Source organism: Rhincodon typus, chromosome 11 (assembly GCF_021869965.1).
Source record: "Rhincodon typus isolate 14 chromosome 11, sRhiTyp1.1, whole genome shotgun sequence".
In the NCBI taxonomy this organism is placed as follows: Eukaryota; Metazoa; Chordata; class Chondrichthyes; order Orectolobiformes; family Rhincodontidae; genus Rhincodon; species Rhincodon typus.
Window position 1 is genome coordinate 73,630,721 of NC_063342.1, and position 13,143 is coordinate 73,643,863.

General features: G+C 45.0%; 2 protein-coding genes across 3 annotated transcripts in view; one reads left to right on the forward strand and one right to left on the reverse strand.

Moving 5' to 3' along the window:
- The window catches only part of phex (phosphate regulating endopeptidase homolog, X-linked), a 67,842-nt gene extending 59,660 nt beyond the window's left edge, over positions 1-8,182 (forward strand). The window contains exons 19-22 of the mRNA XM_048603339.1: positions 325-390; positions 1,604-1,708; positions 4,100-4,176; positions 5,783-8,182. Of these exons, the coding sequence (XP_048459296.1) occupies positions 325-390; positions 1,604-1,708; positions 4,100-4,176; positions 5,783-5,885 (351 nt within the window). The 3' untranslated portion in view covers positions 5,886-8,182. The remainder of the gene's footprint in view (positions 1-324; positions 391-1,603; positions 1,709-4,099; positions 4,177-5,782) is intronic.
- Positions 8,183-9,314: 1,132 nt separating this feature from the next.
- The window catches only part of LOC109931898 (cullin-4A-like), a 42,872-nt gene continuing 39,043 nt past the window's right edge, over positions 9,315-13,143 (reverse strand). For both annotated transcript variants that reach the window (XM_048603337.1, XM_020531167.2), the window contains one exon: positions 9,315-10,704. In XM_048603337.1, coding sequence (XP_048459294.1) covers positions 10,609-10,704 — 96 coding nt within the window. In that variant the 3' untranslated portion in view covers positions 9,315-10,608. The remainder of the gene's footprint in view (positions 10,705-13,143) is intronic.

Here is a 13,143-nt window from a genome sequence, read left to right on the forward strand (position 1 = left end):
TGTGTCCCGGGCTCTGTAGGAGGGTTAGGGGTGTGTCCTGGGCTCTATTGGAGGGTTAGGGGTGTGTCCCGGGCTCTGTAGGAGGGTTAGGGGTGTGTCCTGGGCTCTATTGGAGGGTTAGGGATGTGTGCTGGGAACTATAGGAGGGTTACAGTCCTGGACCTTCGTGCTCCTGAACGCACAGTGCCAGGCTGATACTCGACTGCCCTCTGAAATGGTCCAGGAAACTTCTCAGTTCAAGGATAGGCAACAAACAATGGGGCCTCACCAGCAACAATGTGGTCATCTGTAAACATGATCAATAAATAACCTTGTGTCTTGTAGGTAAATGGGCAGAGAACTCTGGGAGAGAACATTGCTGACAACGCTGGGCTACGCCAGGCTTTCAGGGTACGCAAACGCCAGAACTATATATTTAAGCTGGGAATTCCCACAGGCTTGCCCTGCTTGGGGTAATGGTTTTGTCAGCCAAAACATGGGATGAATTGTGAAGTCAGGAAACCCTGCCCCCACCAGCACCACCCAAGGGTGAAACTGCTTGGTTGATTTTACGAGCGATCACATGGAAAATAGCCCTCGGCCCACTCCCACATCTGAGGCATTGTTATTACATCTTAAGGGGTTGACAAAGAGCACGCAGGGCTACAGGGACAGGGCAAGGTGGTGGGTGAACTGGATAATGGGCCCTGGCAACAGTGCCAGTCAGGAACCCTATCCATTGGGCATTGTCTACCATTTACTGTGACCAGGCAACAGCAAGACAACTTCAATTGTTTCATTGTCAAGTGGTCACAACACAGAAGGAGGCAACTCTGCCCATCATTTCTGTGCTTGCCCTCTGCTGGTCAGTCTCTTCTACCTTCTTCCCCCTGTACGTTTGTTTTGAGCCTTCACATAATTGTGACCAAAGTGAATCGGTGAAGCTGTAGGGATTCAGGCAGACTGAAACAACACCCCCAACAACACACAGAATCCCTGCACTGCAGCAAGAGGCCATTCAGCCTATTGAATGTACACTAATCCCCAAAGAGCATCCTCCTCCCCCTCCCATCCCTGTAGACCTGCAATTCCCATGGCTAATCCACCCAGCCTGCATATACTGGAACACTATGGGCACTTTAGTATGGCCAATCCACCTACCCTCAACATCTCTGGACTGCAGGAGGAAATTGGAGCACCTAGTGCAAACCCACACAGACACGGGGAGAATGTGCAAACTCCACCCAGATGGTCACATGAGGGTAGGATTGAACCTGGGTCCCTGGTGCTGTGAGGCAGCAGTGCTAACCACTGAACCATGGTTTTGCCGCAGCTCTGCAGGCAGTCTCTATCCACCCAGGGCTTGTGACTGTCCACCTGAAGGTTTGGTATTCTCCTGTGAATAGCATGGAGCAAGCCCTTACGTGACATCAGAAAGTACTTGGGTGCAATTGTCTCTCAAAATTTAACAGGAAGGAGAAAATTAATGGTCGGTTAAATCAGCAATAAACAAGAGGGTAAGGATGATGAAAATGTGCAGACTGGTCCTTCACCCAGTCTGATTGACCGTATGCTTACACTTTAATGATGATGAATGTTGTTCCCTGTTACCCCCCACTCCCAGGCCTACAGAAAATGGATACGAGAGGAAAGAGGAGACAAGGAGGAGCCACTACTGCCAGGTCTACAACTCAGTAACAACCAGCTCTTCTTTTTAAGTTACGCTCATGTGAGTCACCCTTCGTGTTCTTGTTACATTCCACATCAATGTTTTCCCAATTACCGTGAGTGTGCTTAGATCACCTGAGTGAAAACGGTGAATTGTGTTGGGTGTGTTCAGAGCCGAGGTTTAGTTTACCCTCGGTCTTGTGGTACAGGAGGTGACGACTCTGCCTCTGAGCCTGAAGCTCTGGCTTCGCTTCCTATCCCCGATGGCGAAGGGAAGTGTGGTCTTAATATGACCAAACTGGTTGAGAGTCAATGTGTAGATCCTCCCAACACATGGCAGCAAAAGCAGGAGAGATTTGTGGTCAGCCAGGTAATTGAGAGAAATCAGAGACTTTGTCATCAGTCTCCATAGCTCCCGGCTGCCACACATGCATAAAAGTGTACGTTGCCACAACAACTCAGATCCTTGGGTGGGCTGGGATGCTCAGTTGGCTGGATGGCTGTTGTGGATCAGATTGGTGACAACTGCAGGGGGTTCAATCCCTGTTTGGGCTGAGGTGGATTCAGGATCCGTCCTGCCTGGGGTGGAGATCACAGCGCTGGGGACTCGGGACCCAGCCCGGGGTGGAGATCACAGCGCTGGGGACTCGGGACCCGGCCCGGAGTGGAGATCACAGCGCTGGGGACTCGGGACCCGGCCCGGGGTGGAGATCACAGCGCTGAAAATGAGGAATCCCCTCTTGTTCTGTTGCTTGGTGTAGGAAGGAGTGGGTGGATGGAAGGGACTGTGATCTGTTCATGAGCCCTGAAGACAGGTAGCCAAAATGTATCAGAAACATAGCACTGGGATAGTCTGAGGAGAATAGCCACCACTAGCTCTGTCTGCACAAAGAGGTACTGACAGAACTGTTGTGTGGTGTATTATTGGGAATCTCAGCAACTTCTGCAGTGCACGGATACAGGTCAGTCACCAACTACACCACAGGTTTCTGTCACCTTTCTGATACCTTTGCAAGTGGTCTTCACAAACCCCTCAGACCCTCGACTCAACCCACTTACATGTGAATATCGACCATCAGAGAATACTATGATGGCCTACCCTTGGGCAGTACTGATACACTTGGAGCACTGCAAGGGATAGATATTTGGTCTGTTAGGGAATTGAGGGACAATGGGAACAGACAACAAAGACTGAGGATCAACCTGTTAAACGATGGCATAGGCCCCAGGGGCTGAATAGTCTATTCCTGGTCAACAAGGTGCAGGGCTGGATGAACACAGCAGGCCAAGCAGCATCATAGGAGCAGAGAGGCTGACGTTTCGGGCCTAGATTCTTCATCAGAAAAGGGGGAGGGGAAGGGGGTTTTGAAATAAATAGGGAGAGAGTGGGAGGCGGAAAGAAGAGGGATGGAGGAGAGGATAGGTGGAGAGGAAACAAACAGGTCGAAGAGGCGGGGAAGGAGCCAGTAAAGGTGAGTGTAGGTAGGGAGTTAGGAAGGGGATAGGTCAGTCCAGGGAGGACGGACAGGTCAAGGGGGCGGGATGAGGTTGGTCGGTGGGAGGAGGGGATAGGTGGGAGGAAGAACAGGTTAGGGAGGCAGGGACGAGCTGGACTGGTTTTGGGATGCGGTAGGGGGAGGGAAGATTTTGAAACTTGTGAAATCCACATTGATACCATTGGGCTGCAGGGTTCCCAAGCGGAATATGAGTTGCTGTTCCTGCAATCTTCGGGTGGCATCGTTGTGGCACTGCAGGAGGCCCAGGATGGACATGTCGTCTGACTGGCTCCATCCCCGCCTCTTTGACCTGTTTGTTTCCTCTCCACCTATCCTCTCCTCTATCCCTCTTCTATCCGCCTCCCACTCTCTCCCTATTTATTTCAAAACCCCCTTCCCCTCCCCCTTTTCTGATGAAGGGTCTAGGCCCGAAACGTCAGCCTCTCTGCTCTTATGATGCTGCTTGGCCTGCTGTGTTCATCCAGCCCTGCACCTTGTTGTCTCGGATTCTCCAGCATCTGCAGTTCCTACTATCTCGTCTATTCCTGGTATTGTTTCTCATTGCCCAGAGTGATGGAGCTGTGTGAATTGGAGTGATGGATTGCATGGGGGGTTCACTGTATCTGGGGAATACACTATATGTGCAAGAGAGTGATTGTTATACTGAGACACCACTGTTTATTCAAAGGTAGGCACTCTTTATAGGCATCTGGCTGATGATTCACAGTCCTTTAGCAGTGATCCTTTGGGATGTGCTGACTTGAGTGGTCTTACTCCTGGCATTCAAGGAGCACAAATATCCAAAACATATTCGTGGTTAGTGCATTACTCCTCACTCCTGTCCTACTGTCAACTTTAGCTCCTGGTCCTACATGTTCCAGTAACACTCAGAATATCTCTGCATAGTCCACCTTCTTGGGTGGGAGTGACACTCAACATGCTGATCTTCTTTCTAGGTTCGGTGCAATGCTTATCGACCGGCAGCCGCTAGGAATAAAATTCTGAATGGCGCTCACAGTCCCTCTGAGTTCAGGTAGGGTTTGGCTCTCACTAACTCCAAAAAAAACAGTTGCTGAAAGGAGGTTGGTTTAATATTTTGCTAAATTGAAGACATCGTAAGCTGACTGGCTGGACAAGGTAAGTGATGCCAATAGTGAATGGTACACATGGCCCTGTGCCATTATCACTGTGAGTTATAGCAGAACCACACTCCCCTCTGCTCCACTCCTTTCTCAGAGCGATAGACCAGTCTGGTACCTTTGCCCCTCCCTTCTCTCACAAGGCATTCTTTGAACTGCTGAGTGAGTTTGCCAATTAGTGCAGATTTAGGGGACTGTTTTACACTGCTGTTTCCATTCATTATATTTGAGACTCCGTGTGCTCAATTCAGGTGAATCACAGAGTTGTTATGGTGCGGAAGGAGGCCATTTGGCCCATCGTACATACACACAGAACCCTCTTGGTCAGCCAATAGGAGTGTCCTCTGGTTGGGTGGAGGTGAGACAATGGTGCTTCAGTCAGTTCTCTTTCTGCAATTGTTGACTTGCTTGCCAAGCTGGTAAGTTTGTTTGCAGACGTTTCATCACCATACTGGGTAACATCATCACTGCGCCTCTGGTGAAGCATCGGTGTTCTGTCCCGCTTGCCATTTATGTCTCTCGGTTTGCTGGAGTGTGTGGTGTCACTACCGGATCTGTTTCTTAGTGGTTGGTAGATGGGGTCCAGCTCTACATGTTTGTTAATGGAGTTTCAGTTTGAGTGCCAGGCCTCCAAGAATGCTCACGTGTGTCTTTGGTTGGCTTGTCGTAGGATGGCTACATTGTCCCAGTTGAATTGGTGTCCATGTGTATTGAAGTGAGTGACAATTGGTCACGTCTCTTGGTTGATAGTTGCTGTTGATGAATCCCGAAGACTAGTTTCCTTCCGGTTTGACCTATGTAATGTTTTTGGCAATCTTTGCAAATAATGTTGGTTCTGTTAGTTGTGGTTGTCGGATCCTTTATTCTCGTCAGTAGCTGTCGGTTTGTGGGCTACAAAATTCCTAGGGGCCAGGGTAATCTGGTGCTCATCTCAGATATGTCTTTAATGTATGTTAGGGTAACTAGTGTCTCTGGCCGAGTTGTGCCCTCCTGTTGTGGTCTTTTGTGTAGGTATTGGCTTTTCAAGTAATCGTTGTTTCTAAAGATGCTCTATATAGGTGTTCTTCCTCAGCTTTGCACAGCTCCAGGGTGCTGCAGCTCGCTTGAAAAGTGTTTTGACGCAGCTCCATTTGTGGGTATTGGGATGATTGTTATTGTAGTTGAGTACCTGATCTGTATGGGTGGTCTTCCTGTGTACCCTGGTCTGGCTTTACGTTTGACCATTACGTCCAGGAAGGGAAGTCTGTTGTTGTTCTCCTCCTCCTTGGTGAATTTAATGCGGTGAGGATAGTATGGTGATACCTGGCATGGTGACGAAACATCTGCAAACAAACTTACCAGCTCAGTGAGCAAGTCAACAACCGCATCAAAAACCTGAGCTACAAATCTTCTCACAAACCTTGAGTTCTCTTTCTATTCGGCTCTGGAACACAGAAAACCATGCTTCTATCATTTGCTTTGAATCTGTCTACAAGATCAATTCATTTGTTTTCCTTTCAGGGTCATGGGGGCAATGAGTAACTTTGAAGAATTCAGCAAAGCCTATAACTGTCCCACGACATCAGCTATGAATCGAGGAGAGAAATCTTGTCGAGTGTGGTAGGGACTGCTCGGGGGTGTTGCGTATATCACACTAACTTTGGATTCACATATTGCTTGTTAACATCCGATGTAAGGAAGTGGGCACCAAGTCTGCATTTCTGAGAAATTCTTCATTTTCATTTATTTATATTTACATTGGAACCCACGTTGGCCAACCGTCAGTTCCTCGCTATTCCAGCCTCCCTTTTTTTTTTATTATTGTTTTCCAGGGTTTTGGAAAACAGCTGATTTTTCATAGCTTGAACTGCCTCAGGCCATTTACAGGTCATCAGTGGGCCTTTAACCACCACCCTTTGCCTTTCAATGGTGTTACCATCAAGGAAACTCCACCCTCATACTGTGAGTATCCCAGAACAGCCCTATAAACACAGGCTACGAGAGCAGGTCAAAGACTGGGAATCCTGCAACAAATAACTCACCTCCTGTCCATGGTATAAGTGCAGAATGGATTGGAGTAGTCCCTACTTGAATTCAGCAACAATGTCCAAGGCTGAGAAACCCACTTGACTGACACCCTTAAACAAACAAAACTCCCTCCGCCACCAGTACAATGGCAGCATTGTGTACCATCTACAAGATGCACTCCAGAAATTCACCTTCATTGAAATTCTTTCAACAGCACCTTCAGAATCGTGATCTCTACCACAGCCAGAAGGACAAAAGCAGACATAGGAGAACACCACTACTTGCAAGCTCCTCTCCAGCCACAACCCACCCTGACTTGGAAGTATAATCATCATTTGTTCACTATCTCAGGCAAAATTCTGGATCTTGGTTCTTAACAGCTCTGTGGTCGTATCAACGCCCCCTCATCCAAACCACTAAGTGGTTCAAGAGGTCAGTTCACCACCACCTTGAGGGCAATAGGGATAGACAATAAGTTCTGGCCCAGCCAGAAAAGCCCATATCCCACGAAGAATAAAAGTCACGAGCAGTGGATTGTGGTGCAGTTTTCCATATCCTACACCGAAGGAGTAACAAGATGTTTACAAACACTTGTAACTACATTGAGAGGCTTCTTGTGCTTAACTGTCTGCATTGCAAACCCTGTAATGCGGAAATGTGTTCCTCCTCTAGAACCTTTCCTTTTGTGTACACCGAAGAGATGCTGGGTGTTTCTTACCAGAGTCGGAAACAGAGAATTAAGTTCCTTTTTAGTCTAACCCAACAACATACCTCCAAGTCATCCAATGAACTAAAAAAGCTACAAAACTGGAGCAGAGTTAATGTGTTGGCTTCAGTAGGATTTCCTTGGGACTCACCCCAGAAGCACTGAGACTGACAACTTGTGAAGAGCTCCATGGTTGCCTTGGAGCTGTCTTCAAAGCTCCCAGGACTCACTGTAGCTGGTGGATATTTATGTCTGAGCGGAGAAAGAGAGGCTCCATTTGTCACCTGTTGCAATGTAACACCCCATTCCTCTGAAATGTGATCACTTTTGCGCAGAAGCTCTCTCCCGTTGTGCGGCATGGCCTTTAAATAGCCACCTGATGACTGGCTAACGCAGGGAGAGGGGTCATGTTCTGGCCCTAGAATGTGCCTCATCATGTTACACAGTCAGATTTACTTGGCACCACCTTCTGCGTTTCTGAAACACTCTGCAGTATTTTGTATGGCTAGCCAACAACCACGGACACCGAAACAGACATCGGGAACCGAATAGTTAAATATTTTGACCCTAATATTGCGGATATTCTCATAGGAGGGGGGCCTCTCACTGTCTTTGACCAAATGCAAACAGCAGGATCAATTTTTATAACTCTTAAATGAGCTGTTGAGCCTTGATTGATGAGCACTGACTGGAGAAACATACAGTACTGATAGATCTGCCAACAGCCAACATTTTTAGACTGCTTAACGTGGCAGAACACAGACTAGCAAAGAGAGCATCCAAAGCCTCTCAACTATTGCTGCTCACCAGGGTTTATTTGGTAACTTTATGCAGCCTGTGCAAAACCCCATTCCTAGCAAGTGGGTCAGGGCTAAGGCGAGAACTGGTCTCCCTTTTGGGTACAAGTTCCTGCCAGGAGGGTGAGGTTGAGGTTGAGGTTGAGGTTGATAAACATGCTTTGAATTGACCACTATTCAACAACGGCAAGTTATGAAGTTGACAGCTAGGCCTGTCTGTGGTGGATTCCAAAGGGAAGAAATCTTTTGTTGAAATGTGTAATAAATAAACAATTTCTATGACTGGGTTAATGAAAGCCTGTCAAAATGCCAAAGTGTTTTATTTTTCACTTTAGATTTGTACTGGATTATGTAGCACGTTCATAGATCAAATAAATCATTTCAAAGACATCAAAACATCTATTCAATTTTCTTCAAATGATTAAAGGAGGACAAATGGATATTGTTCTGATCCCTAAACCTCTATCCCTAATAAAAAAAAAAAAAAAAAAATCCATAACACTCACTATAGGCAGGATTGGGCTGACAGCACTGCATGCAGAAGTTGCTTAGACTGAAGGCACATCACCCAGAATAATGGGACAACATACAATCACCAATTACTGAGAGGAGGTCCCACATATGCTGGTTTCCACCTACAATGCCAGGTGTCAATAAGTATCACCTTCAGCACGGAGCATCTCGGCATAATAAATCACATACAGTTTCAGAAAGTCTTGAACGTTGTGTTCATTTCACCAATGTTCAGTGCTTTCTCTCTAAGGCAGTGTTCAACAAACAAAGCTCAAGTGAAGCTCTTGTGACATTGCCGTAGCCACCTGCATTCATTTTCATAGAAAGCTACGCATAGTACAGGCAAATGTACTTGCAGGTGTGTTTATGTAACTATCTGCCACCACTGTCACACTCAAGTCTGTCTTGTTCAAAGTTTGCAATTCTGCCGAGATGTTAAAACACACCAGATCTTGTATGCAGATTCTTGGTTTTCCTTACATCCAGCAGTTGCAAGCATGTCAGAATCAGCAATTGTTGAGAAAGTCATGGAGCTCCTCTCTATCCAGACACCACCCCATCCACTTCCACTATGGTCTACACTTAGTCCCTTCCTCTCTTGCTAACTGCCATCCTTACTGCTTGGGTGCTGCTATGTATTAACTCCATTATTCTGTATCTGACCATTTCCTCACCTTTCTCTCATATCCGACCTGTGAGCTGCTCTAAAGTCAACATTCTCCTGGCAGGGAAATGGGGGCCAAAAAAAAACAACAAACCGCCAACAATTTCCTCAATCGGAGATTGACTTGCATTGATCCTGCTGACTTGAGATACCTGGCCCTCTAGCCATCTCCTACTTGTCATCTTCATTCCTTCATCTGCAGCTCGCTGCCTCATGCATGCATGTCCCAGTAAAACCAACACAAGGACAGTGGATGAAATACAACTGAAGATAAATGGTTATTGAGATTATTAAAAGGTACAAAAAAGATCACAGATGACTGTTTTAAGATTGTCACTAGAAACATTTAAGGTTACAAGCTGTGAAAAATTTATTAGCTCTTAAGTTGTATAAATGTTATGTCAATAAAAACACAACCCATGGCAGAAAATCATTTTATGTTTAGTTATTGCAAGACAAAGATCCTAATAATTTTTTAAGCACTTTGAATTGAGGAAAAACCTATTTACAATATCTAACAAGTTATCACAAAGCTCAGTTTCAGCTGATCATCTCAACCATCAAACTTGTTTGCGATCTGAATGATTGACAGTGAATACGTAGGAGCATTTGTATATATTGCACAAAGCATTTGGTTTTTCTTGTATTTACATTCCTGCAAAGTCAAAATTTCAAGATTTCCTGTGATATCACTGTGTGAATCAATGAGTCATCCAAAAGTAGAAACTACTGTACAACTGTATTGTCTGGTTACCTGTGGACTGATGGCAGTGGGTGAAGGAAGCTTTAGTTCATCTACCTGAAGAAAATGTTACAAGCAGGATTGACTTAAGAGCATTAATTTTTCTCAGTGTAAAAACAACTACTTTATAGGAAAGTTATTCAGTGGAATAAATGTTTGAAATTAGAGTCTTTGGCACTTCAAGTAAGCTGTCTCCATTTTCAAGAAACGTTTTAATTTACATAAAACAAAACTGATGTACAAAATTCCACCTAATTGTTACCCTGTAGTGTGATATTGGGTTAGCAGGTGTATGTTTGATCCCATTATTGTTCCAAGTTAGTTACTTCAGTAGTTGGCATGGTAGTTCTACTAACTCAAGTAGTTACAAAAGCTGGTGTGCAAATACAGAGCAGTTCGCACTAAAGGGAATCTCACATTATGTTTTCTATAGATTAATAGGACTCCCTTGCTGAAATATGGCCATAAGTTATATATTGGCGAGAAATAACAAGTGTAGACAGGCTTTATAATAAATCAAAACTAAAAGCCAATTACAGGTGTCAACAGCAGGTGAAACCGGATGAACGCAGACAGGAAATCATCAGTCCTCAGTTGTCAGAGGCACAAGATGGACTGCTGCTTCAAGTGTTTTTAAGATCCGCACGCCTTCCACGCTCTTCAGCAAAGAGGTCCTCAAGAAAGCAAAGCCTTATGCTAAAAGCTGTATGAAAGGTTTGGCCAACAGTCGAAACTCCCAAAAAGAACACTCTGGTTTTAATCTTGATGTGAGGGGGGCTGGATCTCGCGTTAACAACCAAACTGAATCCAAGAAGAGTGCAGACAGAATCAGTGCTATTGCCATTTTCCTGGCAATGTAGGAGCTGAGATTCAGCAATGACAGCCACGGCCTATACTTTATGCCACATAGTGGTACTGGTTGGCATTGTCTTTGTCTCTCTCCATATAGTCCCGGTCAATTAGAGACTCAATCCTTTTCTTCAGGTCTCCTGGCTGAATATTACGGATGAAGTGGGAAAAGAAAAACATGCATGATTAGATTTGACTTTTCATGATACACTTCCGGTTTAGAGAATGGGAAAGCACAGTCTCAGTCGTAAGGAGATAATGAGCAAACAGGCTTCAAAGCATCTTCTATTATCCAACTAAGGAACAGCTGACATTATATTCAAAATAAGTCTCAAATAAACAACTGATTTCTAGGAGTACTGAATCTTCAGTTTTATTTTGCAGTTTATTTCTGGGCTGAGAGAAGAATAGGATTTCAGAACTTAACATCTGCATCAGTGGTCAGCTCGATCTATTTCAGCAAACAACCTGTCTTCACAACAGCCCCAGTAAAGCACCCGTTACTACAACAGTATAGTACTTTAATATTCCACACCCATTAACCAGCTGTAACTCAGCACAGACACTCACGTCCTCTGAATTGGGGGAGCCACCATGGACCTGTTCCAGCCTAGAACCAGCTTTTGACCATCCAGCCCATCTATAATAATAGACCCCAACTCCTTTCCCATGCTACCTCACTTTGGGGTTAGATCATACCCAATACTGAACAGAAATGGAGTTAAGATTGATAGAGTCTCTCTTCTGGTTTGAAAGTTTGTTAATTTGCAATGTATTACTAAGTTTGAACTCAGCTTCCCTTCAAAATCTCCCATCATTTCTCTCAGATTCCACTTCTCCAGAGTGACTAATCCTAGTCTCACAAGGCTCTCCTGATAACTCAAGTGTCTAACAATAAATTAACTTCAAAGGTCTTTCCTACATTGATGGCACAGTGGCCATACATGGGCCTCATACAGGGCTGTTCTTCCTCAACTCCTGCGATCTTCTATCCCTTCAGTGAAATATCCAGTTGGCTCTCCTCCTGCAATGTCTAAAATCAGTTGATTCAAAACGTGGTGGTTGCAGTGTATTGACGGGGACTTGAAACAACCTCTCCATGGAATAGTCCAAGCTGACAGGAAACTTTCGCCCTTTGATGTTGTGTGAAGATGTGTGCTACTAACTTATAAAGGTACTTGAAATAATTGATGATTGATTAAGGAAAAAAAGGCCTACAAATAGGAACATATGGGATTCTTATAGGGTAGGTGCAGGAAGGATACTTCCCTAGCAGGGGTTTTGGGGTCTAGAACAGGGAACACAATCTAAGACTAATGGACAGCGAGGAAGAAGAATTTCATCACTCAGGTGGTGAATTTTTGGAATTCTCTACTCCAGCACTATGGATGCTCAGTTATTGAGTCAACTCAAGACTGAGATAATACAAATGAATATGCAGATAGTGGGGAAGAATGGTACAAAGGAATGGGGATGATCAGCCATGATCTTGTTGGATGACAGGCTGGCTTTAGCAGCTAAATAGTCTACTTCTGCTCCTATTTCATATATTGTTGAAGGTTGTCAAGCTTCTTGAGTGTCATTAAAGCTGCACCCATCTAGGAAGGATCACACTCTAGCTTGTGCCTTGTTGGAGAAGGATAGACTTTGAGAGACAGGAGGTGAAATCCTTGCCATAGAATTCACACCCTCAGACCTGCTCTTGTAGCCATAGTATTGACATGGATGGTCCAGTTCAATTTCTGGTCAATGGTAACCCCCAGGACATTGACAGTGGGTGTCTTCATAATGATAGTGCCATTAAAAGCCAAAGGGAGACAGTTAGATTCTCTGTTATTTGAGATAGTCACTATCTGACACTTGTGGCTGGAATGCTACCTGCCAACTATCAGTTTAAACCTGAATGTGGTCTACTTCTTGTTGTATATGGCTAGGTCAGCATGAGGAGTTACTGAATCAACAGTAAACATCCCCACTTCTGACATGGTTGAAATGTCACTGATGAAGCAATTGAGGGTAATGCATTTGGTATATCTACTTGGACTTTAGCAAGGCTTTGATAAGGTGCCACACGGGAGACTTCTAGCTAAGAGCCCATGGGATCCAAGGAGATTTGGCTAATTGGATCCATAACTGGCTGAGTGATGAGAGGCAGAGGGTTGAGGGTCTTTTTTTTTTGTGACTGCAAATCTTCTCCAGTGGAGTTCCACAGGGATCAGTGTTGGGGGTATTGCTGCTTGTAGTTTATATAAATGATTTAGACTTGGATGTAGGAGAGATGATCAGTAAGTTTGCAGAGGATACAAAATTACATAGTGAGGAGGAAAGCCTTGGACTACAGAAGGAACATAAACAGGCTAGTCAGATATGCAGATCAATGGCAAATGGAATTCAATCTGGATAAGTGTGAGGTGATGCAGGACGAATAAAGCAAGGGAATACATGAGAAACGGTAGGATCCTGGGAAGCACAGAGGATCAGACGGATTTTGGTGTGCCTGTACATCAGCCCCTTAAGGTAGCAGGATGGGGGATGAAGTGATTAAGAAGGCATATGGTATACTTGACTTTATTAATCGAGGCA